This window comes from Pteropus vampyrus, unplaced genomic scaffold, assembly GCF_000151845.1.
Source record: "Pteropus vampyrus isolate Shadow unplaced genomic scaffold, Pvam_2.0 Scaffold193, whole genome shotgun sequence".
Lineage (NCBI taxonomy): Eukaryota > Metazoa > Chordata > Mammalia > Chiroptera > Pteropodidae > Pteropus > Pteropus vampyrus.
Window position 1 is genome coordinate 3,498,891 of NW_011888974.1, and position 26,532 is coordinate 3,525,422.

At 52.7% G+C, this 26,532-nt stretch overlaps 2 protein-coding genes and 1 pseudogene across 10 annotated transcripts; 1 reads left to right on the top strand and 2 right to left on the bottom strand.

The window, feature by feature from the left end:
* Positions 1–31: 31 nt before the first annotated feature.
* Positions 32–14,256, top strand: GIGYF1 (GRB10 interacting GYF protein 1). Of its 9 annotated transcripts, none has more exons than XM_011371623.2 (28): positions 32–2,864; positions 3,770–4,009; positions 4,693–4,843; positions 4,922–4,982; positions 5,098–5,207; positions 5,298–5,427; positions 5,552–5,647; positions 5,805–5,916; positions 6,027–6,135; positions 6,502–6,542; positions 6,762–6,932; positions 7,148–7,401; positions 7,533–7,641; positions 8,180–8,317; positions 8,499–8,599; positions 8,827–8,998; positions 9,121–9,287; positions 9,406–9,506; positions 9,590–9,706; positions 9,841–9,941; positions 10,045–10,127; positions 10,228–10,371; positions 10,454–10,681; positions 10,921–11,108; positions 11,210–11,370; positions 11,458–11,621; positions 11,716–11,845; positions 11,945–14,256. In XM_011371623.2, exons 5-28 carry the CDS (start codon positions 5,173–5,175, stop codon positions 11,995–11,997), a joined length of 3,105 nt encoding a protein of 1,034 aa, XP_011369925.1. In that variant the 5' UTR covers positions 32–2,864; positions 3,770–4,009; positions 4,693–4,843; positions 4,922–4,982; positions 5,098–5,172; the 3' UTR covers positions 11,998–14,256. The 9 variants fall into 9 exon arrangements, with proteins under 9 accessions (XP_011369925.1, XP_011369923.1, XP_011369927.1 ...); XM_011371621.2 differs by having other exon boundaries at positions 4,922–4,965; XM_011371625.2 differs by lacking the exon at positions 4,922–4,982 and having other exon boundaries at positions 10,924–11,108.
* A 310-nt stretch (positions 14,257–14,566) lies between these two features.
* Positions 14,567–19,815, bottom strand: GNB2 (G protein subunit beta 2). Its single transcript, XM_011371626.2, has 10 exons — positions 19,644–19,815; positions 17,225–17,371; positions 16,965–17,003; positions 16,741–16,847; positions 16,350–16,413; positions 16,100–16,262; positions 15,934–16,000; positions 15,433–15,634; positions 15,127–15,343; positions 14,567–15,045 (listed from the first exon to the last, which is right to left on the bottom strand). Exons 2-10 carry the CDS (start codon positions 17,279–17,281, stop codon positions 14,939–14,941), a joined length of 1,023 nt encoding a protein of 340 aa, XP_011369928.1. The 5' UTR covers positions 17,282–17,371; positions 19,644–19,815; the 3' UTR covers positions 14,567–14,938.
* Positions 19,816–22,311: 2,496 nt separating this feature from the next.
* Positions 22,312–22,430, bottom strand: LOC111746551 (annotated as a pseudogene).
* Between the last annotated feature and the right edge of the window lie 4,102 nt (positions 22,431–26,532).

Below are 26,532 nucleotides of genomic sequence, written 5' to 3' on the forward strand. Positions count from 1 at the left end.
GCCAGCCCGCCTCCTTCCCACCCCCACGCTCCTAACGGTCGCCCTTCGGCCCCTCGGAAGCCTGGCCCGGGGCCCCGGCCTTCCCCTCCTCCGGGCCCGCCCGGGGGCCTCCGACCCGATTGTCCGGCGCTCCCCGGAGATTGCTCAACGTGCCTCAGGGTTCTCGTCGGAATTAGCTGGGCCCTGCGGGTCATAAAAGTCCAAGCGTTGCACGACTTTGGCTAATGTGGAAGCCTTTCCCCTTAACCAGAGCACCTATTCTGGATCTTCACCTGGATTCCTTTTCAGCTAGCGACATTAGTGCTTGGTCATTGGGGTCTCCTTCTTCCCAGTTGCCCGGCCGTGTTAAACATGTTAGTCTTTTTTATCGCCAGGCTGGGCCCTTCTCAGCCCATCATCACCCCTGATGGAGCTGCTCTCTGGCCACGGCTTCTCACCCCACCCCCTCCATTTTTTTTTCCAAGTTAACTTTGAGACCTTCATTTCGCACCTCTTACCCAGTCGTTACTAGTATTCCAAGTAAGCTTCCAGGTTCAGTTCAACATAACACCTGGCCCTGGGAAATGTTAAGTCAATACTTAGTCGATACTTTCCTCCAGCCACTCATCTTACACTCTTTTTGCTCTTCGGTGCTGCTTTCCCAAAAATCAGCCTTTACACAACCTGTCCACCACTCTTTTGAACTGACGTGCCAGTTGCAATTTAGCCGCCCACCAAGAGCCCCTCAGTTTGCCTTTGCAACCGAAACACCATGGGGTACCAACAGGCGGGTTCTGTTTGCCACTCAGTGTGGGAGTTTGCTCTCTGATTCCTTCATCCTGTACTGTTGTCCCTTGTGCAGTCCCCGGTCACTTACTCTCACTTTAGCTCCAGTTTTTATTTCATACATTGTAGGTATAGTATATCATTGGGAAAAAGATTGGGGCACATCTGGTTGCTGCCATGGCCTGGGGACCAGAGGCCTCAAGAGTCCCATATAGTGATTACAATCAAATGAGCTGTGTTCTTAGACTCCTAGTCGGGCTTTTGCAGCCAGTTGATGCATTAGTATTGTTTTTGATTTGATGGATTAAAAGACCCCAATTTGCCCTCTCATGTCTGTGGTGGAGTTTGAAATAGAAAAAAATAGCCCCACTTTAGAGCAGAGAAGATGAAAAAAGGCAGCTTTGTGAGGGATTTTTAAAAATTTTAACGAGAAATTTATTTAAAATGGCTTAAAACTCACAAAGTATACTTGAGAATTTGGGATGGTTCCTGCTGTTTGTGTGCCCCTTCTCCAGTCTGGATAGAGTATCTAGGGACTTCGAGGTCCTCTGCCAGGGCAGCTGCAGCCTCCCTTCCTTGTTGGAGCCCAAGACTGGGCAAGTGGGCAGGCAGGATCAGATGAGGTAAAGTGTGGAAGTGCTTTGAAAACTGTTAACTAGTAGATATGCTCAGGGGCAGCATTTGTCAGGATGGCTCAGAGAGTAGAGAGCTGATGACCATCCAAGAGGAATGCAGGTTTGCACCCATTTTTAAGCCTCAAGAGTTTTCTTTCTATCATGCCTGGAGAATCTTTCCATCCTGAGAAAGGGCGGCGTTACCTCCAACAAGCTTGGGGCTGGGCGGTTGCTCAAATGTTGGGGAATTTGGGATTCTACTTCTGTTAATACTGATACCTTTCTGTGCCAAGGCACATTGCTTGGGATTGGGGCTAATTTTAGGGATGATGAAACGAGGAAGTAATGTTCTTAATGTGTACCGGGACCACCTATCCTCTGAATCTGTGCTTTCTCCTGTGAGTTCTGAACCCCAGAGAATAGGCTCCCCTCCTGTTCCCTCAAGACTCTTGTGAGCACCCAGGACCAGTGTATGTCCTCTCTTTTTGACTCCAGCAGGGGGCAGCCTTTTAATAGTAATAATTCAGATGCCAGGGGAGTGAGAGTATACTGAACCCTGAGAAAGAGGAGCCAATAGATCAGATTCTGAGGGCAGGGCGAGGGGTGGGGGCTAAGTTGGAATGAGGAGACCCTTAGATCAAGTAGCTAGGAAAGGCTGTGCCCCCAGTCCTCTGCCTGCTGCCTCTCCCGCTCTTTCCTTCACTGTTTCTAAATGCTTGGCTTTGAGAGTTTATAATAGAGGAACTTAGGACAGCTCTTTTAATCTAGTCTTTTCCCAAGGATTTCCCTCCTGGCAGGATTTCAGATTTCTCTCATTGGCCAGTATAATTAGGGAATGATTGCCCTGCTCTTCAGAGGGGAGAACGAACTGCAGTTTGGTTTCTCTTGTCTTCCACTCTTATCCATAAACAGAATATGTATTACCTGTGTTCCTGGTGTAGAGGAGGGTTTCTCAGCCATGGCACTATTGCTATTTTGGGCCAGATAATTCTCTGTTGTGGGAGCTGTCCTGTGCATTGTAGGATGTTTGGCATCATCTCTGGCCTCTAACTCACTAGATGCTGGTAGCAACTCCCAGTCATGCCAACCAAAAATGTCTCCAGATTTTGCCAAATGTCCCCTGGGGAGCGGAGTCTCCCCAGTTGAGACTTCGAGGAAGCATGTGGAAAAGACACACTGCTTGGAGGGCTGGAAACCATAGTAGATATGCATGCTGCTTGTTGGGGAAGGGCCAGTTAGCCACTAAGTCTGGCACTAGTCCTTCTCTGGCTGGGCCCACCTGGAGACTTGGCCATTTTCTCCAGCTGCTCCTGTGTTTCCTCCCCCCGTGACTCCCTCTCCCTTTGCCTCTGCAGTTTCCCTGCTTCTCGCACTGGGAGCCACTTTTCCTCACTTTACTCCTTACAACCAGGACAGAAAGGCAAAGGCCAAACGTGGAAAGCACCGAGAAGAGCTGCCTTTGCCATTCCCTGGCAGAGTGGGAGGGTGAGTTGTCCCTCTTCTCTTCCCCTCTCCTCACAGCAGCCTTTCATGCCACAAGATTCCTCTGTTCCTCTAGAAGTCGGGCTCTTCTGGAGTGAACTGGAGGAGGCTCAGAACAGCCTTTCCTTAAGTTTATTTGAAGAATGTGAGGTGTTTTTCTTGGAATGGGGAAGACTTAGGTAGGTGATAGCTATTCCTAAATGCCTTTTTTCTAAACTTCTTTTTAAATGTGAAATATAACATAGTACATTAACCATTTTTGAGTGTGTAATTTTATAGCATTAAAGACATTCATGTTATTGTGCAGCCATCACCACCATCCATGTCCAGAACTTTTTCATTTGCCCAGAACTTTTTCATTTGCCCTCTTTCAGCTGAATCTGTACCCATTAAACAACTCCTCATGCCCCGTAGCCCCGTTACCCACCACTCTACTCTCTTGTATCTGAACTTGACTCCTCTAGGAGTCTCACATAAGAGGAACCGTACAATATCTTCTTTTGTGACTGGCTTGTTTCACTTAGCATAATGTCTTCAAGATTCATCCATTGACCAAGTTACATAAGGGTTAAAGCATAGAAAGAATTAACCTTACACTACTGTCCTGGGAGGCCTACTTGAATTTGGTGAAAGGAAGAGCTTTTCAACAAACTTGTCTTCTGTTGGCCGTGTGTGCCATATTGTGCATCCATCATTAGGAATGTCCATCCATCATTAGGAATGTCCCGACCTATTGTAGAAGAGATGCCCATGCTGGGGGAGGTCGGCCCTATTCTAGCTGAGATTCTGGCAGCAGATCCTGTGTCTGTCCTAGAGTTTTGTGTCATCTTCTGGCCTGCAGTCATAGGTGAGAGAGACTTTTCCCTTGGCTCTTCTGGTGAAAACCCTTCCTCCTCCTTCCTTCCCAGAGTTGTGGAGTCTTGGAGTTAATGAGCATCGTGGAGACTCTCCAGTCCAGCCTCCCCGCCAGCCAGTGAGGGAACCCTTGCACAGCCCCTTGAGACCCTGCCTGCCTGTCCTCTGCTCAGAACCACCAGGGATGAGCTGCCTCCTGAGAGCCTCCTCTGCTGATCCTTAGAGGGACAGGTCACTGCCACCACTGCTGCTTCTGTCAGCCTCAGTAACTCTTACCTTATTTGTATTTTATGGTGAGGGGCCTTCTTCCTAGCTTGTATCATCATAATATTGTTCCTTTCTTGGCTCGTGTGCTCAGGCTTTTCCTCATCCCAGGGAAGGGGTCTGGGTGTTGGTTCTTGTTGGGTAAACCAGCCTATGGGTGTGCTGGCCTGACTTGCCTGCCTGAAGCCTTCAGTGTGTGCCCTACCTTTGGCCTTGGTATAGCATCCCCACCCCCACTCCCCTTGTACTAGTTTTCTCTTGAAACAGTCTCTAGATTCTAGCTACCAAGCAGCCAGCCCTGAGATTTTTCAGGAGGGAAGTAATTTTTCTCTCAGATTAATTTTTAATCCTTCTCTCCTTAACTGACTTTATATCTCTAAAATATTTGTGGTTTTAGTGCTTTTTTATTGTTTGTTTTTGTTTTATCTTTGTTCTCAACATCTATGCAAACCTTAACCACCCCCTTACTGAATACCAAGCCATACAGTGAGAGTGCTGAGACCTAAAGAGGTGCCTGGTGTATTCTCTGCCACAACTTTAGCACCTCAGTCATGCTTTGCTGAGTGAATTAACTGCTTGTGAGGCTAAATATGTAGGGGACAGAGATGAGGAGGAATAGGGGCTGTTATGCAGGACAGAGGAGGTCTGGAGGAAGGAGGGCCTTTCTGACTCATTAATTTAACTCATTTTCTTCCCCTCATCTCTTATTAAGGATCTTTTCCAGATGTGAAGGTCCCTTCTCAGGCACCATTGCATTCAGACCAGCATCCAATAGCTTGGGGGCCCTAGTTCACTCCAGCATAGGCCCCTGCCTGAAGAGAACCCAGCCCCGGCTCTGCCTGCTTCCTGGAGTAAGGCTCCAGGTGAGTCTGGGGTAAGGGAGGGCACCCCTGCAGAAGCTGGAAGGGGCTCTAGCTGCCCTGTTTCCTTTCCTCCCCCAGGTCTTTCCCTGTCGTGACTCTTTGGTTAACTCATGGTGTGAGTGGTATGTGGCTGGTTTAAGTGAGTCCTTTTAGAGCCCATTACTCTGCCTACCAAGGCGAGGATCTATTCCTCGTCTTCTTGGGATTATCCAGGAGTGTTGTGTCTAAGCCCAGTGTCCCTTTTGTCTCCACAGGTGTTTTGAGAGTGAACGCCAGGTTCCCCCACCCTGCCCATCTCCTCTCATCTCTTGGACACGCTCAGCTCCACAATGGCAGCAGAGACCCTCAATTTTGGGCCTGAGTGGTGGGTCAGATGTGCTTTGGGTGGCATGGGGAAGCTGGGAAGAATAGGGTTGCTCAGATACTTGTCTTCTTCCCTGTGTCCCTTTTCTAGGCTGAGGGCACTTTGTAGCGGTGGCAGTGTGGCCTCCCCACCCCCATCCCCCGCCATGCCCAAATACAAGCTGGCTGACTATCGCTATGGGCGAGAGGAGATGTTGGCTCTCTATGTCAAGGAGAACAAGGTGGGAGTGCAGGTCGTGACGGGCTATGTGGTCCAATTCCCTGTATAGCCTCTCCACCTATATGGCTCTTCTGGAGAGAGCCCAGGAGCATGTGATATCTTGGTCCTCCTGCCCTGGTTGACAGGTCCCCGATGAGCTGCAGGACAAGGAATTCGCTGCGGTGCTACAGGAGGAGCCACTACAGCCCCTAGCACTGGAGCCTCTGACCGAGGAGGAGCAGGTGGGGCAGGACCAGGGCAGCTGCAGGCCAGGGTACTAGGGCTCCATTTTGGAAGGGGGCTGAGTTGGGAAGACAGGTGGTGGAAGATGCAGTTCTGAACAGAGTGGGGATGGTCAGGTGTCTGGGTCCTCACTCCCACCCCTGGCTCCCTCCTCAGAGAAACTTCTCCCTGTCAGTGAACAGTGTGGCTGTGCTGAGGCTGATGGGGAAAGGGGCTGGACCCCCCCCAAGTGGCGCCTCCCGTGGCAGGGGCAGCACGCGGAGCCGAGGTAGGGAGGCCATGATGTGTTCTGGGGGCAGCAGAGGTGGGGCTTGTCGTCTTGAGGATGTGCAGAGATGTTCTGGCAGGTTTCCCATGTGTATCTCATTTCTTCTTCAGGCCGTGGCCGTGGTGACAGTTGCTTTTACCAAAGAAGCATTGAAGAAGGCGACGGGGCCTTTGGTCGAAACCCCCGAGAGATCCAGCGTAGCCAGAGTTGGGATGACAGGTGCAGGCTGGAAGGAGGTGACATAGAGGCAGAATAGAGAGAAGCTCTGGGGTTAAATCCAGGGTCCCGTGGAGGGAAGCTTAGGTCTTCTGCCATTACAGGACAATAGGAGACCTACCAAATAAGCCCTGGTCAGAGATTGCTTTCTTTGCCCTCTTACCTGTGGCTCTGCCCTTTTCTTCTGATTCTTTCAGTCCACATTTGGCCTGTGACCTGCGTGCTCGCTTGGGCACCCTCCCAAGCCTGACTTTTCCCTAGTTCCCTCCCTCCCTTCACCTTTCTCAGGGCAGAATGGACATGTGTGCAAGGATCCAGGGGATCAGGGAGGGGAAGCTCTCCTTTGACCAACACTTTTTCCTTTCGTAGAGGCGAGAGGCGGTTTGAGAAGTCGGCCAGGAGGGACGGAGGTATGGATAGTGTTGAGGGTTGTGCCAGGCACTGCAGGTCATTGAGAGGTGGGGTGGGGACCAAAATGGGTGGCCCCAGTGAGGGGGACATTTCCAAGGGACGGTAGAGGGACAGGAGGTTTCAGGGCTGGGCTTCTCTTAACCAGTGAGGTTTATAGTAAGAGCCTTCTGGGGACCATGGCTACCTCTTTGCTGACTGTGTCTTCCCCCACTCCCAAGCACGTTCCGGGTTTGAGGAGGGAGGGGCTGGCCCAAGGAAGGAACATGCCCGCTCAGATAGCGAGAACTGGCGTTCTCTCCGGGAGGAGCAAGAGGAAGAAGAGGAGGGCAGCTGGAGACTTGGGGCAGGACCCCGGCGAGATGGCGACCGCTGGCGCTCAGCCAGCCCTGGTGAGGTTGGGGCCAGAGAGGTGTTGTAGTGGGTGGGGAGAGTGAGCAGAAAGAACTTAAAGTGCAGAGGCTCTCAGCGGAGGGAGCTAAAAGTTTGCTGGAGTGGGTTGGGTTGTGGGGCAGACCTGGAAATACCCAGGGTCTTCTGGGCAGCAGAAGAGTCATCCCTCTGGCTTGACCAGGATACTGATTCTCCTCCAACTTTTCTTGCCCAGATGGTGGCCCCCGCTCTGCTGGCTGGCGAGAACATGGGGACCGGCGTCGCAAGTTTGAATTTGATTTGCGAGGGGATCGAGGAGGATGTGGTGAAGAGGAGGGGCGAGGTGGTGGGGGCAGCTCTCACCTCCGGAGGTGCCGAGGGTCTGAAGGCTTTGATGATGACAAGGACGGGCTCCCAGAGTGGTGCCTAGACGATGAGGATGAAGAAATGGGCACCTTCGATGCCTCCGGGGCCTTCTTGCCTCTCAAGGTACCTGTAAGGAGGCCAGGGAAAGATTTTTATTAGAGGCTGGTGGGAACCTGCCCTGATGGGGTCCTCTTTATCCTACCTGTTTGTTCTCTGTGCCCTTACCTTCTGTTGTATCCCCTAACCCCATGCAGAAGGGCCCCAAGGAGCCCATTCCTGAGGAGCAGGAGCTTGACTTCCAGGGTCTGGAGGAAGAGGAGGAAGAGCCCTCTGAAGGGCTGGATGAGGAGGGGCCTGAGGCAGGTAAGCCTTCAGGGTGGGGCAAGGAGAAGGCCAGAGAGCCTAGAGCTGGGCCTTCAGCAGACAGGAGTGTCCATCACCAGGCTGGGTGCTGGCTGTCTACCCGCCTTTAGGTGAAGACTGCTTAGAAACTTGAGAAAAGCAGGTGCTGACAGGTGTGGGGAGGAACCCAGAAACAGTATGGCTGTGTCTTAGAGGCAGTATGTCAGGTAAAAGTCAAGTGTAATCAGAACGACCTTTGCAAATCCTTTAAAGAACATAGAATACAGTATTAAATCTATGGTGTTGTGCATACAACCTTGGATAGTGCTGTGGACATGTGCGCCATTGTCCAGTGATGTAGTTGTAAAAGAGGAAATGTGCAAAGTGGGGTTTGTGCTATTGAGTTAGTGAATGTTAGTCAAGCTGACCAAAGTTAAGTGGGTGGACTCAATACCCAGAGGCCCAAGATCTGGCCACTGATGGAGAGTTTGTATTAAATCGTTTTTAAAGCTTTCCAACTCTTTGGTTTTGAATTGTGGTAATTACCTTTCTCTTTCAGGTGGGAAGGAACTGACTCCACTGCCACCTCCGGAGGAGAAGTCTGGCCCCCCATCCCCCCTGGCTACCTTGGGCCCACTCTGGGGAGCTAATGGGGAAGGAGGTGACGCTGTGGAGAAAGACGCGCCAGCTGCCGAAGGTAGCCAGAGGGTGGGGCCGCCCTTTATCTGGAGCCAAGGGCTGATGGGGAAAATGCTCCCTTTCTTGCGTAGCCTACAAGGGTAGAGCCTACTTTTCTGGAATGAGAGTGGAAAGGGAACTCTCCTTCCCCTTCTTTGGACCCCCCCCCCATTCTATTTTCCTTTCTTTGTTCCTTCTAGGAGACGATTTGAGGGGAATGCAGCTGAGTCCTGGGGTGGGCTCACCCCCTGGCCCACCTGGAGATCTAGAAGATGATGAAGGCCTGAAGCACCTGCAGCAGGTTGGGTGGGGGTGGCGGGGGGCCTAAGAAGGCTCTAGTGATCCTTTCTTACAGGGGGACAGAAAGCCATTGTTTCATCTGTCCCTGCCTAGGTTCCAAGCTTTTCCCCATCTATCCTGCCGTGTTTAGATGATCCAAACTGCCCCCACCCTGACCTTAGCCCTAGTCCTGTTCTGCCTTTGCTATGATCGAGCAGTTGAGTGTTTCCTCTCTCCCTGGGCTCCCAGGAGGCGGAGAAGCTTGTGGCATCCCTGCAGGACAGCTCCTTGGAGGAGGAGCAGTTCACAGCTGCCATGCAGGCCCAGGGCCTGCGCCACTCTGCAGCTGCCACTGCCCTCCCCCTCAGCCATGGCGCAGCCCGGAAGTGGTTCTACAAGGACCCACAGGGGGAGATCCAAGGTGCCCGTTGGGGGTGGGGGGCATGCAGGAGGGGCTGCTGGGGGTGGGGGCACACCACCATTCTCTTTTAGGGCTTCTCTGGCATATCTTTCTGACTGTAGCCTCCCCTTCCCTTGGTCCAGGCCCCTTCACAACACAAGAGATGGCAGAGTGGTTCCAGGCTGGCTATTTCTCCATGGCCCTGCTTGTGAAGCGTGGCTGTGATGAGGGCTTCCAGCCACTGGGTGAGGTGATCAAGATGTGGGGTCGTGTGCCCTTTGCCCCAGGACCCTCACCACCCCCACTGCTGGTGAGCATATCCACCTTTTTAAGGAGCAGGGAGGGGATGCGGGAGCCTGATGGGTGCCAGCGGGTGGCGTGGAGCACAACAAGGTCAAAGCTGTGGAAATACTTTTGCCTTCACTCAGGGAAATATGGACCAGGAGCGGCTGAAGAAGCAACAGGAGCTGGCAGCGGCGGCCTTGTACCAGCAGCTGCAGCACCAGCAGTTTCTTCAGCTGGTCAACAGGTACAGGGGCCTAGGAGGGCTTATAAGTAGGGATAGGCAGTTGCTGTGTCAGCCTGCCCCACTCATGCCTGTCTTCTCCACAGCCGCCCCCTCCAGCAGTGTGGGCTCCGGGAAAAGGCAGCTCTGGGGGACCTGACACCACCACAGCAGCAGCAGCTCACCGCCTTCCTGCAGCAGCTCCAAGCTCTCAAACCCCCCAGGTCTGTGGGCTGCTCTGTCGAATCTCAGTCTTCATTTAGCTGTGTGTGTATGAGTCTTCAGGATATGTAAAGTGGGGAGATGGGCAGTTTGGAGATGGTTTTAGGGTGCTGAGAATCAGTGCTTTGTTCCTCAGAGGAGGGGACCAGAACCTGCTCCCGACAATGAACCGGTCCTTGTCGGTGCCGGATTCAGGCTCTCTCTGGGACATACATACCTCAGCCTCATCACAGTCAGGTGTGTGGCCAGCCCAGTAGTCTTGAGGGAGAAGGGAGTCCAGGGGCTACACCTACCCTTCAAGTTGCTTCAGTCCTCCTACAGCTGTCTTTGCTTCCTGTAGGCGGTGAGGCCAGTCTTTGGGACATACCAATTAACTCTTCGACTCAGGGTCCAATTCTAGAACAACTCCAGCTGCAGCATAAAGTGAGTAGGCATCTGGGCGAGAGTCCTCAGGTTTCAAGGGCTAGACTACGGCAGGGAAGGTCAGATGCCCCCAGGTCTGACGTCTGATTTTGACTGTCAGTTCCAAGAGCGCAGAGAAGTGGAGCTCAGGGCGAAGCGGGAGGAGGAGGAACGAAAGCGCCGGGAGGAGAAGCGACGCCAGCAGCAGCAGCAGGAGGAGCAGAAACGACGGCAGGAGGAAGAGGAGTTGTTTCGGCGCAAGCAGGTAGACGCCCATCTGAGCCCTCTGGCCTGCTGGGGCCTGAGCTTGGGGCCAGGCTGCAGGCCCTCACTGTTTTCCTGTTCAGGTGCGGCAGCAGGAGCTACTGCTGAAGCTGCTGCAGCAGCAGCAGGCAGTGACTGCCGTCCCAGTGCCCCCTGCGCCAAGCTCCCCACCTCCACTATGGGCTGGTCTGGCCAAGCAAGGACTCTCCATGAAGACGCTGCTTGAGCTACAATTGGAGGGCGAGCGACAGCTGCATAAGCAGGCTCTGCCTCGGGAGCCATCGCGGGCCCAGGCCCCCAACCACCGTGTGGTGAGCAGGCTGGCCCATCCCCGGTTGACTTGTACCTTTTAGGCCCTCAGGAACTCCTTCTAGTCAACTCCCATTGTGACCTGGGGGTGGGGTGGGGAGCATTGGTCTATATCTGACTTTGAAGGACGTCTTGTCTGTATAGTCCTCGCTTTGCCCCCATTTGACACAAATGAATCTCCCCAGTTAGCTTTTGAGTATGTGTCCCAGTTTGGGCCACCCTGACTTCCTGCCATCTGTAGCAGCTTGGGGGCCTGGGCACTGCCCCTCTGAACCAGTGGGTATCTGAGGCTGGGCCGCTGTGGGGCGGGCCCGACAAGAGTGGGGGCGGCAGCAGCGGCCTGGGGCTCTGGGAGGACACCCTCAAGAGCAGTGGGAGCCTGGCCCGCAGCCTGGGTCTGAAGAACAGTCGGAGCAGCCCCTCTCTCAGGTGGGTGCTGGGGCCTGTTGGGTCTGGGCTAGGGCTGGGATGGAAGGATATAGAACACCTGAGCTGATCTCTTGTCTCTAATTCACCCTTTTCCTGCTCAGTGACTCCTATAGCCACCTGTCAGGTCGGCCTGTGCGCAAAAAGACAGAGGAGGAAGAGAAGCTGTTGAAGCTGTTACAGGGCATCCCCAGGCCCCAGGATGGCTTCACCCAGTGGTGTGAGCAGATGCTGCACACACTGAGCACCACGGGCAGCCTGGATGGTATAGGTGGCAGACCCTGGGAGGCTGGGCCAGGGGTGCCAGACCTACATTAGGTGGGCCCTGACAGCCCCACCTAATTGCCCATAGTTCCCATGGCTGTAGCGATCCTCAAGGAGGTGGAATCTCCATATGATGTTCACGATTATATTCGTTCCTGCTTGGGGGACACGCTGGAAGCCAAAGAATTTGCCAAACAATTCCTGGAGCGGAGGGCTAAGCAGAAAGCCAGCCAACAACGGCAGCAGCAGCAGGTGAGGTTTTACATCCCCTGCAGGTGAGGTTGACCTCAGGTGAGAAGTCACCTGGCCCCCTCATAACTCCCTCTCCCTCTCTGCTGGTTGGCAGGAGGCTTGGCTGAGCAGTGGCTCCCTGCAGACAGCCTTTCAGACCAATCACAGCACCAAACTTGGCCCTGGGGAGGGCAGCAAGGCCAAGAGGCGGGCACTGATGCTGCACTCGGACCCCAGCATCTTGGGTACGTTTTGAGGGTGGGGCCAGTAAAAAGGCTCTTTCCTCAGCATGGAGCAGGTGCCTGGGGGTGAAAGAGCTCAAATCCAGCTTCTTCTGGCTTCAGGGTACTCCCTGCATGGACCTTCTGGTGAGATTGAGAGCGTGGATGACTACTGACCAGCCCGTCCCACCAGCCCCCTGGGCTGTAGGCCAGGGTCAGCAGCAGCAGCTTGGACCCTTGGGTCCCCAGCCTGCAGGCTCCCAACAAGGAGCATAGGAGGAAGCAGGGGCAGGGTCCCCAGCACTTGTTACAAACCACACGATGCACCTTAACTCACCCACCACGAGGCACTTTACAGATTGGGGGGGGGAGGGAGAGGGGCTTTTTTCCTTTTTTTTTTTTTTTTTTTTAAATTTTAAACAACATTGAAGAAAACGTTAGGAGAGACAAAAAAAAGAATTGTTAAAAATTAGACTTTAAGCCCCCCTTCCCCCTGTGGGGATTGTGGGGATGACAATGGAAGGTCCACGAAGTTTTGGGGTTTTTTTTTTTAAGAAAAAAGAAAAACTGAAAAAAAGGTTAGGAGGCTCAAAGAAAAAACACACTGTTATTTTGGGGCAGTGGGGACATGGCCCCACAGATCTGTCCTTCCTGGCCCCCAAGGCTGCACTTACCCTTCCCTCTAGATGGGTCTTTGGGGTAACTGGAAGCTGGGGTGCCAGCAGTTTGCACAGCAAGGCCCCCTCAACCCCGCCAGCCGGACCGCTGTGAACAGCCCTCTTGTTTCTGTGACTGTGGCAGAGGTGTCCAGGGTTGGGGCCAAAGGAGCCTCTTGGCTTTGCTGCTTTGGGGGAAAGTTGCACAAATGGGCCAGGCCACCTCACCTCCCCAGGTGGTTGATGGGGTAGAGATGGCAGAGGGCCGGCCTGGTGCCAACCTCATCTGGCTATCAAGAGTGGCAGAACTTCCATTCTGGCCCTGGTGAGGGGCTTCCCCCACTGCTGCCATTGGGGGAACGGCCTGGGTGTGAAGCTGAAAGTCCCAGCTCCCTGCCTTGCCACATGAATGTATTCTTCGGGCCACAAGCCCCTGCTGCACCCCCTGCCTCAATCTTGAGTGAGGTCTGGTCAGAGCAGTTCCTCCAGGAGCTGGAGAGGCACCACTTAATGACTGTTTCTCCTGTAAAGGGGACTAGAGAAGAGGGGCACAGGAGGCCAAGGGAGTAGGCAGCTTGGGGCTTTCAGGTTGCTGTGTGGGGGCTGTTAGAAGGGAGCCCCCTCCCCACCCATCTGACTGGGATGTGGACCACCCAGCTCTGCCCTGATCCCTCCATTGACCAAGCTGGAGAGGAGTGGCCTCTCCCCTCCTTGCTCCCCTGACAAACTTTTAATGTTGGGTAAGGTGAGGGGTCAAGAATAGAGGTGTCTGTCTGTCCTGTTGGGGAGGCATTCCTTCTTCACCGACTTATTCCCAATCATCTGCCTGGGTTTGTCTCCATTCGTGGTTTTTTTTTTTTAAACTTGTCTCCATTCGTGTTTTTGTTTTTTTTTTTTTAAGTTTGTTCTATCTTTTGGGTTTCTCATCTAACTTCTCCTGTTGACCTCATTGCTCAGAGCGCAGTATTAGGGCAGGATTCTGCCACTGCCTCCCCTCCATGAATGTATTTATCCTTCCTGCCCTGGGGAAATGGGGAGCGCCGTTTTCTTTCTCCATCCATCCCCAGAGAGACTTTTTTTTTTTTTTTTCTTTTGCACCAAAGTGGCAACTGGGTCAGTGTTGGGGGAAAAAGCTGGCCTCGGTGGTGGAGGAGCTCCCTCCACCTGCTTCTCCCTGGTTTCAACAGTGTTAGCATCCGTGAAAAGACAATATTCTCACTAAAGCAATAAGGGGGTGATGGGCCAGGGGGAAATGTCTTGCTGCTGCTGGCCCCCCAGCTCCCCCTTTCCTTGCGCCAGTATTTGGTGGCATTAGAGGTGTGGGGGGAGTACTGTTGTGACTGAATGTAATTGCCCCCACCCCTGCCGCAGCCAATGCAGGGTGAGGGGGGATGACACTCTTCCCCTCTCTTCCTTCCCCTTCCCCCAGCTAAAGAGACTTTGAATTTAGGGGGCCCTTGAGCCTGGAGAGGCCTTAACCCTGTGAGGAAGTATAGGGGGAGCCCTCTCCCACCCCATCCCCTTCTGAGAGTGATCAATGTTTACAAGCCCCTGAGCCCCCCAGCCCAGGGACTCAGCCCCCATTGCTGTCCTTTCCCAGCCCATCTTCCTGGGCCCTGGCTGCTCTCCCACCCTTCCTGGCGTTGGGGTGGGTGCAGGGGCCCATTCTGTATCCCCTTGTCTTCCTTGTACCTGAAATCTCCCTTACCCCATTACTCCCTCTCTTCTACCTGCCCTTGTAAATATTCCCCAATAAAACTTGGTGTGTGTTCTCTTCTGTCTCTGCATTTTTTTGAGGGAGAAGGAGCGGCACAGAGCTGAAAAGGCAAAAGAGCTGCAGGTGGCGGGGGAGGGGCTGGTCAGTCAGTCTAACCCAGCCAGATGAGAGAATGGCAGCTGTGTGTGTTTAGGAGGAACACCTATGGCCCTACTGGACAGAAGATCCTTTTGCTTGTGACTCCAGCTTTGGTCTGAGAAGTGGGATTTCCTTTCTGGCCCCCTCCTTGGCAGGGCCCTATACCCCTCAACTGATCTGCCCTCCAGGACAGAGACCGCAGAGTGAAAAAGACAAGCAAGGGGAAAGACCAGGTACAGAGTTGGAATTGGTTCCTTTATGGAAAAACTGAAAATATAATAAAAATTAAAATAAAACCAGTTTTAAAAAAGCCAGCCCCTGGAGCTTCTACCTCCTGCCTCTGGCCCTCCAGGGGGATGAGGCCCTGACCCCAGGGCAGCAAAAGGATGAGGGCTTTTTGCTCCTCTTTGTCCCCCTTTCTATCCCCGTCTTTATCTCCACAGTGGGGGCCCCCCGAGAGGAACCAAACCTGGGTAAGGGAGCAGGGACCCAAGGCCCTGTGGCCCAGGGAGGGAGGCTCGTAAGCCCTCAGTCCCAAAGCTCCCGGCCTGTAGTGTGGGCATGGGCAGGGCCCCTCCTGACCGGGCCCAGCTAGGGTTGGGGCTATTAGTTCCAGATCTTGAGAAAGGAGTCCCAGGAGCCTGTGGCCACAGCCATGCCATCATCAGTGACCCCGAGGCAGCTCACACGGTTGTCATGGCCGGCGAGGACACCTGTGAGGAAGGGATACATCAGAACTCATCTGTTCTGGGTTCCCTGTCCCTGCCTGCCCCTGCTCAAGATCCAGCTCTCACCTGCACGGTCGCCCTTCATGGCATCCCAGATGTTGCAATTAAAGTCATCATAGCCAGCAAGCAGCAGCCGGCCACTGCGCGAGAAGGCAACAGAGGTGATGCCGCAGATGATGTTGTCATGGGAATACATGAGGAGCTCCTGGTCCGCCCGCAGGTCAAAGAGGCGGCAAGTGGCATCATCGGAGCCCGTAGTGAAGGCGTAGCCATTGGGGAAGAACTATAGGACACAGGACCAGAGTGGGATGAAGGCACAGGGCAGGCCAGGAGCCTGACAGAGATGGCCAGCCCAGCCTGCCCAAAACTTACAGCCACGGCATTGATGTCAGATTCATGGCCAATGAAAGTCTGTCGGCACATCGAATCCCGCACATCCCACAGCTTGATAGAGGCATCACAGGCACCTGACACAAAGGTGCGGCCATCGGGGGCCAGTGACAAGGACATCACATCCCCACTGTGTCCAGCAAAACCCACTGTCTGCTGGCCTGTCTCAATGTCCCACAGGGCACTGGAAAGGTGACAGGAAGAAGGGATCAGAGAGGGGTACAGGATAGACACCCTACCTCCCTTCCCCTCCACCATGTGAGCCCAGCCCTGACAGAGCATCCATGGAAGCAGTGCCAGGAACTACTGGGTCACAGAAGCCTGCTCTTGTCCCCTCCTTTCTGCCACAGGAGAGAGAGGCTAGATGTTCAGAATAAAGGCTCTGCCCTTGCTCAGGGTACTATGTGCTGAGCACTGAGGCAGTGGCCTCCCAGGTAAGAAGTGTGGGTGAGCCCCAACTGCCTAGCCCTGGCAGGGCCTCACCAGGTGGTGTCCCCAGAGCTGGTGATGATTTGGTTGTCATCCAGGAAGCGGCAGCACGACAGGTACCCTGGGGAAAGGGGCTAGTCAGCAGGGTCTCTAAGGGAGGGCAGGACAGCCCCTCCAGCATCAACAGCACCTATGCCCTACCAGGCCCCGCCCCTCTCACCAGTGTGGCCAGGAAGCTCCCGGCTGACCCTGACATTGCCCTCACGGGTCTTGAGACTGTAGATGGAGCAGATGTTGTCTAACCCCCCACAGGCCACAAAGTTCCCTGAGGGCGCGTAGGCACAGGTCATGACCCAGGAGGAACGCAGCGGGATGGCATGGACCTAGGAAGGAGGGGTAGTGCCCAGGGTCAGAGCCAGCTAGGCAGGGCCTGCAGCCCAGCCCCATCCAGCCTCAGGCACTATTTCTACCTTGTTGGTAGTATAGCTGTCCCAGATGATGAGTTTCCCGTCCTGGGAGGCGCTGACCAGCAGCCTGTTGGAGAGTGGCAAGGGAGAAGAGGGGCTAGGATGTGAAGCCTCCTCTGAAGGATACCCTTCCCAGTCTCCCATCTGGTGGGAGGCACTTCTGAGACCACTCCCCGCAGCAGCCCAGAAGTTCTCGTCCGTATGGTCCTCTTTCCCATTCCCTGGGGATATCTGGGAGTTTTGATCTTCCCAAACATACTGAGCAACATGGGCACTGTTCATCCCCACAGATCAGAAAGGCTAACCCTCCCCACTGCTCCCATTATGCCTGCTATAATTTAGCCCTGGGGCAAACACAAAAAGGCTCAGCACCCAGCCCCAGCCACACACACACCTTGAATCTGTCCCCCAATGCATGGCATAGATTTTTGCCAGGTGCCCACGGAGGGTCCTCCGTGTCCTCATCTGGATTCTCCCCACTGGGTCCAGCCCAGCTGTGATCTAGAAGGTGGAGGTAGAATGCATCAGAGAGGGTCAGGCAGTAGGGCCCCCTAACCAGTATGCCTCAAATTCTTGTTCCTTCCCTAAACCCCAAGTCCAGCCCTGGATTCATCTCACCTGGGTCAGTGTTGAATCCCCACATGCTTTTCGGGCATCCTGTAAGAGATGGCAGAGCCAGTCAGAAAAAAGCAGGAGGAAAGATGAGGAGGAGGGAAAGAGAACACAGGAGACAGAGGAGTGGAGAGGATAAAACAGGAAGGGGTTAGGGTACCCCTCCATACACACACACAAAGAACATCCCCCCCCACACACACACACAGCACACGGACGCCTGCCCTGCCCACTCAGTCCCCCCAGCTCTCCCGCCAGGCCCTCACCCGGATCTGGTTCCGGAGCTGCTCAGCCTCCTGTCTCAGTTGCTCCAGCTCACTCATGGCGCCGGGCCCGTGGGGCGGGATTGGGGGCGGCTGGGGGGCCGCGGGACGGGGGCTGGGGGAGGCAGCTCCTCGCCGCTGGCCCGAGGCCTGGGGGATGCAGGGCTGACGTCAGGCCCAAGGTCGCGGGGAAGGGGGGATAGGTGGGGTCGAAGCACTGCCGGAAGGGGTAAGCACGGGGCTGAGGAGGGAGGGGGCGGCAGCGGTGGCGGTGGTTCCCCCGGGGCAGAACTCGAGGCCTCTGGCACAGAAGAGATGTGGCCCTAGGAATAGCTGACTTCCCCAATCTTCCTCCCGCCCCCCGGAAACGGAGCGGGAAGTGCAAGAGGAAACGCAGGGGAAACCCCTCCCTCGGACAGCAGCCCAGGCAGGACACCCGCGACAGGAACTGGGGAGGAGGGGCAGAGAGGCGGGGAGAGTCCCTTCAAAAACAGATCTGGCGTCCACCCCGGCCAGTACAGGACTCGCCCTCCTAGCACCTCATTTCAAAAGGGGCGGTGACTCTTTAAATTCATCCCCACGCACCGCACACCCTCCACACACACCCCCAAGCTTAGACGGTGGTGGGGGGGACGACAAGAGGGGGAGGCGACCAGAGGGGGAAGCTGGGTTGTTCGTGGTGTTGCCTAGGCAACCGTCACCCGGACTGAGAGCACCTCATTGGTGAAATGCCCCCACCCTAGCCCAGTTGCCAAGGCAACCGCATCTAAGGCAGAGACCTGTAGGGTGGGTGACCCCACCCCCGGCCATCGCCCCCGCCGGACCCAGCCTCCGGCTCCTCCCCAGAACCGGCCAGGGTGGCTGTTTACAGGATTTGGGAAAAGCCGATAGGGCACTAATAGGTTCGGGACGGCTCACTCCGGATAATCCCCAGGCCGGCTGCGCCCCATTAGCCGTCCGGGGCGGGTGGAGGCGAGGGTGGCTGGGAGGGCAGCCTCGAGCCGCCGCTCCCTTCAGAGACGCGGCCGCCAGCTGCGGCGCGCCGCTCAAAGCCCGTGGGAGCCGCTCGCGAGTAATTAGAGCTCCAAAGAGAGGTTCCCGGCCCCGAAGAACCGAGCTGTTCTCTCTCCGGCGCCGGCGGGCTGGCGAGCAGCGGCCCTAGGCGGCCGGGTTCTGCGCCCTCAGAACCCTAGGAGCCGTGCCCGCGGGCCCGTCGCGGGGAACTGAGGGACCTGCCTGGCTTTGCTCCAGGGCCCTGATTCTTGCCTCCTACCCCTTTGGACACCTGTGTGATCTGGCCATGCACACAGCGCTCTCCGACCTGGGCGTCCCCCACCCTGCTCCCACTTCCCCCAGGCCTGGGCGTTCCTCTTCCCAACGCACATTTCCCCTCTGTCAGTTCAGTTTTCTACGCTAGTGCCAGGAGATGCCCCTCCGAAAGAGCGGGGAGGGGGCAAAGTCCCCCCACTCCACTCCCTCAGCTTGAGAAAAAGCCCCTTCCCAAGCTGCCAGCAGTCCCGGCCAGGCGGCAAGGCCAGAGGCCGGGGCAGAAGGAAGCCGACCAAGAGGAAGCCGCTGGGGGCGGGGGCGACACTCCTAGTCCTCAGTCCCATCACCCTCCAGGGTCCCCTCAGCGGCCCCCGGATTCTGGGCACACGGCAGCCGGGGCCCCGAGAAGAAGTGGGGGTGCCACCGCCTCTGCAGGTCTGGCGGGGCGAAGGGAAGGTAAAAGGGAGGGTCCCGGATCTGGCAGCTGGAAGGCGCGGGCCGGTGTCGCCCCGCGAAGCGCAGTGGGCCTGTTCCTCCAGCCCCCACGACCTCCATTTTGCCCAAAAGAAAGCTAGGCAGAGGGTGGGGACGTCCTGGACCTAGACTTGAGGTTAGGACTAGTACAGGGAATGGGGTGTCGAGGACTCCCGTCCAGAGTAATGGGGCCAGAAAACACGGGCAGAACCCAAATCACGAATAGGGTGGAGGCAAGGGAGGGGTGGCCTCGTGGCCTTGCCTGCCTCTCTGAGGATTCTGGAGTTTTGCAAGGCGAATGCTGGCAGGAGTGCGAAATGGAAGGACAGGAGGGGTGCTACCCAGGGGTAAACGGGGTTGAGGGCGGAATGGGGCCTAGAGAAAGCCCCAAATCTGCCCCCCAACTTCTTAGAAAGCAAGACAGGCAGGGCTGGGATGGAGTCTGGGGTCAGGCGAAATGTGCCTGATAATGCAGGGAGCGCGTGCATTATTCGGAGCGAGGGTCTCCCGGTTCCCCTTCCGGGTTTAGGAGCGACGAGGCCAGAGGAAGGGAGGGGAGGTCTAGGGAGTTACGTCCGCTCCCAAGAGGCCAGATCGGGACGATAAAAAGAAGAGAGGTTTCCCCCCAAGGGAATTTGGGGATGGGGGGAATGAGGACTCCTTTTGTCAGCGGAGGTACCTGTGGCGGCAGGACTCTGCGAAGGGTCGCTAGAGAAGAGCGAAAGGTCTTGTCTTCCTCCGCGGCGGAGGCGGCAGCGGCAGCGGCAGCGGCGCGGATGGATTTTCTCAGTCACCCCAACTCAACCGTCCAGCGCTGTTCTCCCCAGAGCGGAGGGATCCCGCCCGCCAGTGACGCGGCCGTCGCCGCCGCGCCCAGGGCCCGGCTGGGCGAGACCAACTACCTAGTGGGGGGAGCCCGGAAGGGAATATACTACTTAAGGGGCAAAGAGTGACTCCTTCAAAACGAGGATATTACTCGACAGTATTTCGAGGCAAACAGACCAAAATTAATGCATTGCTTCCCGAAAAGGAGTAAGACATTCCCACTGGAACTAACAAAGGTGGTATCGGCATAGGGGAGGGTGAAACCACTCGCTGGTCATGTGACCTACTCTCCCGGATTGGGTGGCTCCAGACTGGGAAGGGAAGCTGTACGCCCCAGTTCTCAGTTTGACCACGCCCCCGCCCTGATGAAGCCACGCCCTTCAGGGGGACCCAGCTGGAGAGATCTTGACACCCCGCAGGACTGGGTAGGCGTCCTCCAGGAGGCTGAGGGAGAGGGCAAAAGTTCCGAAAGCTCCTGAGCAGGAATGAGTGGGGGCCACTGCGGGCCCCTGGGAACCTGGGAATTCTGTGAGAAGGATCTTGCCCAGGCAGTTTCCCACCAGAAGTCGGCTTTTGTAGAACTCTTTACATACAGATCTGCATGACGCTGTAATAACTCATATTTATTGAGTTCTGTACTTATTTAATCCCCACGACAGTACTATGAAGTTAAATACTAGCATCGTTCCCATTGCGTAGTAGTGGAAACAATTCCTAAGGCTGCAGAGTAGAGATATGAACCAAAGCAATTTTAGCGACTTTCACCAAAGCAGCTGTCCCCAACCCCCACCCCGGTCCACGGACCAGTACTGGGCCAGTACCAGCCACACAGTAGGAGGTGGGAGGGGGGATTACTTCATCTTTGTTTGCAGCCGCTCCCCAGTGCTAGCATCATTGCCTCAATTCCACCCCGCGTCATCAGGCATTAGATTCTCATAGGAGCCCCAGTCCCTAGCGCCAAAAAGGTTGGAGACTGCTGCTTTGGTGAAAACATCTATGGACCATCCCTGTAAAGGGTTGAGAAGGTAAGTATAGGCCTGTTTCTATCTCTGTAAAATGAGAGGTTGAAAGCTACCTGCCCTGCAAATCACCTTGGATTGTTACGAGGTTTTCCACAGATTGCGAAAATACTTTGGAAAGTTCAAGTCAATGAATAGCCTTCACTGAGACCTCATGCAATTTAAAAAGTAAAGTATCAACACAGACACTTTTCATTTTGCCTTTGTTAAAGGCATTACAAATAGTTTTCAAAGCACAACTTTTTAAAGAAAAGTCACATTCCTACTTAAGTACAAATTCCACTTATGTGCACTTACCAATTTAATGATATATTAGCAATAGATAATAGATGTTAATTAGATGTGAGAACTTGGGAGGGACCTTATAGATAATTTACTTCAATTTCCTCTCAATCTACAAATGGGGAAGGTGACTTTCCCAAAGTCACTTAGAAAACAAGCAGACAAGGACTAGAACCCGATTTTGTTCATCTATACAGGCATCTAACACTGCTTCCTCTCACTTTGGTTTCTTTGCTAATATGTTTCCCTGTTTTAACTCATTCAGCAAATATTTATCAAATCTCAATGATCTATCAGGCACTGTCCTGGGCACTGAGGGTACAACCGTGAATACACTCACTCTGCTCTGCCTGCAGGTAGCTCATAGTTTACAGAGGAGACAGATTGTAGATGATTAATTAGTACTGGTGTCCTGGAAGTGCCACTTACTGAGAGCAGAACATTTGGGAGGGGAACATCAAGAGTTTTCAGTTGGGACCTGTTAGGTTTGAGGTGCCTAGGAGAATATTTAGTAAGTGGCTGTCCAAGCAGTCTGGGGCTCAGCAGAAGAGTTTAGGTTGGATTAGAGCCTTGAGAGTGAGGCATTTTAGAGCAGATGAAGTCATAAAGAGGTTCAGGGAAAAGACAAGATGGCCTAAGACCAAGTCCTGAAGAGATCCAACATTTAGAGGTCAAGCAGAGACAGACAAGCTGCCAAAGGAGAAGCCAGAGAGCTAAGGAAAAAATCAGGAGAATGTGGAGGTCTGGAACCCAAAAGAAAAGAGTGCAGAGAGATGAAGCAAGACTGGACTGGGAGGTGTTCATAGGACTGAGTAAAATGGAGGCCACTGGCGACTTTGCTGGAATGTTTGCAGTGGATGCTCTGCTTGCAGTGGGCTGAGGGTGAATGAGAAATGAGGCAGTGGAGACAAAGTAGCCAAGGCTTTGGGAATCTTGGCTTGGAGTGTGTGTAGAAAGAGGGGCATCAGTGGAAGGAGAATGTGGTGTCAAGATATTTGTTTTTCAATGGGAGCTACTGGAACTTGTTTAGATGATTATAGGAAGGGCAAGTGGGGTGATGGACATGAGGGAAGAGGTGAAGAATACTGACAGGTAGGGGATGACTAATTGTTGACCAATTTCTCCGAGGGCACATATGGAGAACCTGGCTCTGATGGGTCATGGGACACTTACTTCCTCTGACTGCTCTTTTTTAAAAATATTTATTTATTTATTTTTTAATGCCTACAGCACCTGGTATTCTTGGGTGGTCCCCCATCCAAGTACTAACAAGGCCCGACCCTGCTTAGCTTCTGAGATCAGATGGAATCGGGCATGTTCAGGGTGGCATGGCCATAGATACCTCTGACTGTTCTTTTTCAGGCTTCCTTGACCACCTTCTCCTCCTCAGGGCATTCTGTAAACATAGTTTTTCTTAGGATTCTGACTTCAGCCTCCTCTTCTCACTGTGTTATTTACTGGTGACTTCATCCATTACTGTGACTTTACCCCTAATTGCTCATAACTCTCAAACCTCTATCTCCAACCCATATGTCTCTCCCCAAGTATGACTTGGTGTATGTCCAACTGCAGACTGAATATCTCCATCTGGATGCTCACTGACAGTCTTGTGCTGGAGTCAGCTTGTGCCAGCACAGACCAGCTCACAAGAACCCATTGTGTACCTCTCTTCCTTGCTCCTTGTTCAGTGAAGTCATGTTGATAGTAGTAACTTGTAATCGTCATGGTGGGTGCATTTACATAATGGAACTTGGCAAATGTTTCAGATCAGGGCTCCCCTTTCCCAAAGAACTAGTTGTTAAAACATTTACTACATATCACTGTTTTAAGACATCTCACAAACATATTCAAAACTAAATTAATCTTCTTCCACCTCATCCCACTCTGCCCAACTCTGCCCTGTCTCAGAATCTCTTAGCCCAATTAACACCACCACCATCCACCGAGAAGCTTCTCATTTCCTCATTGCATATCCAAAGGATGGTCAACTAATTAGTATAGTCCTAACTGCTATAACAAAGAGTCCCAAAAATCCAATGGCTTAAGTGACAACCCCAAAATAGATCCTCCAGAACTGTGGGGGCATCTCTGCCATTCCCAACATGTAGTTTCCATTTCTGTGTCCAATGTGGCCCAGGCAGCTTCTACTATCATACTTGACTCTCATCCAGTGAGAAGAGAGTAGGATGGGAAGCAGTATATTCCTGTCTAAGGATACCACTAACTTCTGCTCAGAAGTTGGCCAGATGCAAGGAAGGCTGGGAATGTAGTCTCTAATGATATACACAGCTAAAACATTATTAAGAAAGAAAGAAGATCTCTACTGATGTAAGGCTAGCATTCTATCTTGTCAATGCTGCTTCTTGTATACTGCTTAAATCCATCCCTTCTACTGTATGCCAACTTCTATTACCTTGGTTCTTGCCTAGTTCCTGGCTTCTAGGATAGCCCCTCTCTAATCAACCTACCAAATAGCTGCCAGAGATATCCTTCTAAAATGCAAATTGGATCATATAACTGCTGTTCAAAACAATGCAGTAGTTCCCTATCGATTTCATGAGAAGAGCCACACTTCTTTGCACGACATACGGGCTGGGTCTTGTCCTCTCTACTCAGAATGCCTTCCACCCCCACTCCAACTCTATTCCCTTGTCAGCCAGGAAAATCCAGGTCTTTTTCCTCAGGTTTAGTTTCAATATTGTCTCCCTGACCACACTGTTGTTTGTGCCCCACTGCAATGCAGACTCCATTCCTATAGCAGCCTTACTGGAGTGTTTATTTCTGGGCACTTGCTTCCTGCACTAGGCTAGAGGCTCCCTGTGAAGCCAAGGCACTTGGTTTATCTGGCAGAGCACAAGGTGCCAAATCACTTCCAAAGTGTGGGATCTGAGGGCCCTGGCCCTGCCACCTTTGATGTCATCACCAGTGCTCAGGTTCGGCCAACCTGAATATGGGCCTGGAATGTGTGAACTTCCAGATGATTTTATTTAATTGTTTAATTATGCATCTTCCAGGATAAGCATTAAACCAGACAAAAGTCACATCGAGTTATGTGAACCATTTTATTCCCTGATAGCAGGCACCTAGAGAACATCTATGAAATGAATAGAAGCATGGCAACATTTTCCCCAGGATCAATACTTTTCACAGTTCAATCTCAGTTGTTACTTACAGCTGAGTGACCTTGGGCAAGTCACATAACCTCTTCATGCCTCTGTTTCTTCTGCAAAATGGGGATAATAATCGGTCTTTATGAGGACCAACTTAATACTTACATAAAGCATTTATAACACTGTCTGACGCTAGTAGATGCTTTGTGTTGGCTAAATAAAAATAAAGTTTGGGCATGAATGAGTTGGCCTTTGACTACTTTTCCAGGTCATCTCCCCCTAACAGTGGTCTCTGCCACCAGCTCATATCTAACCCTCCTTCTATACCGAGCTATACAGTACAGAATATTCTGGGCAATTTCTACATTTGCCAAGAATATTCATGTCTCTAGACCTTTGCACATGCTGTTCTCTGTGTGAAAGACCTTTCCCCCTTGTTCACCAGCAAGCCACTATTCATCCTTCACAACTCAGCTCAAACTTCATTTCTAAAAGCCACCATGGACTCTCAGAGACAGGTGGCCTCTTCCTTCTCTGGGCCTCCATTTCACCCCACTTTCATGTGTGTCTGAGCTTCCCACTACACCCAAACTTCCTGAGAGCAGGGATATATATATCTTATGCAATTCAATATCCCCATGCCTCATACAATGCCTGGCACACCACAGGCATAAAGGATGTTTGTTGAATCAATGAATGAAATATATTAATAACCTCTACCTTAACTACTTCCATAATACAATAGAATAGCATGTCGGATCCCATGACAAATGAAGATTGGCCACAGTTGACTGAGAGGAAAATCAAGTGTAATCCAGTAATTAGCCTACTTGCTTTTCCACCAACCAGGACAAGAAAATTCACTTCTCATTACCAAATAGACTACAGATTCCTAACTTATCAATAATAATATTAAAGCCTCAAAAATTCCCCAAGGACATTTTTAGGACCCCGTGTTTACTGAATAGTTTTATGTGCTGAGCAATTAGCCAGGCACTTGATTCTAGCATTAGATTGAGTCTTCACCACCAGCTGTCCTGCAGATGGGAACAATGAAGCTTGAAGAAGGACACCGAGGTGTTATGAAACAAGGTCATCTGTCAACTGGCTGATAAAAGATGTAAGTTCTAGTCCTGGCTCTGTCCCAACGGCCTGTGTGACCCAAGACAGGGCCCCACCTCTATCTGGGGAAATCTCTGTAAAATCTGAGAGTTAGATCCACGATCAGTAAGATTTCTCCCAACTGGGGAAGTTTCTGAATGTGAGATCCAAACTGGGGGAATGAGTATGGGAATTGACAAGGTGAACTTACAAGAGATGTGAAGCAACATCATTAAATGTCAACAAAGGGAGATGTGAAGTCCATGAATAGAATCACTTTCCCCTCCAATGTTCCTTTAATTCTCACCTCAGCATTTTGAAAGATGAAACAACAAAGGCACTGAAAGGTTAAGGGACTCATCCAATTCATCCAGGCCTTAATTTATACAGGCCAATGACTGACCTAAGGTCACTCAGGAATATTCTATTTCCCAGCTCCTGGGTTAGTTCTCTTCCATATAGCTCATTCATCCCACTGAAACCTAGACCCTTCTAGTCTGGGGAGCCATGCCTGGACTTGGAACCAACCCTGGGCATGGGAAATACCCACATCGCCAGTGGTTAGCTGATGAGCCAGCTCAAATCATCTGTCTTTTGGCTGGGGATAGGTGGAGTCTCTTTTAGAGTAGGTACATAGTGAGCAGAAAACCTTCAGGGGCATGCTGCCACCACATAGTATCCTCTTCCTGTACCATCTCTGATTTAATGCTTCTCCTACTCCAAAACAAGTAGATGGGAATGCCCCCAACACACACATGTGTTCACATGCATATTTGTACACCTATACAAATGCACACATATACTAGTACACATAAACACATGCATACAGGCACACACCTACATACATGCTCTCATAAGAGTCTCACAACTAAGCCAGGCTGTAAGAGCTGCTCCTTCACTTTCTCTATCAGAACTGTTGTGGAGGCGGCCTCATGCCAGGTGTCCAGATGAACCGAGAAGCCTTCTAGTGGCTTACTTGATAAATGCCTTCTGAGAACAGTTGAAGAGAAAGGGATAGGGAAAGGAGGCTAAAGCTGGGCTAGCTGAGCGCCATATGTGAATGTGTATAACGTGTGTACACATGTGTATGTATAAGGCCCAGGCACCAAGGGGACCGGCAAGGAAAAGAAGAGCAATCAAAAAGGCAAGGGTAGAAAGAAACAAAGATGGAGACACACTCCCTCCCGTTCCTCACCCTCTCCTTCCCTTTCCTCCCTCTTCTGGTGATTTC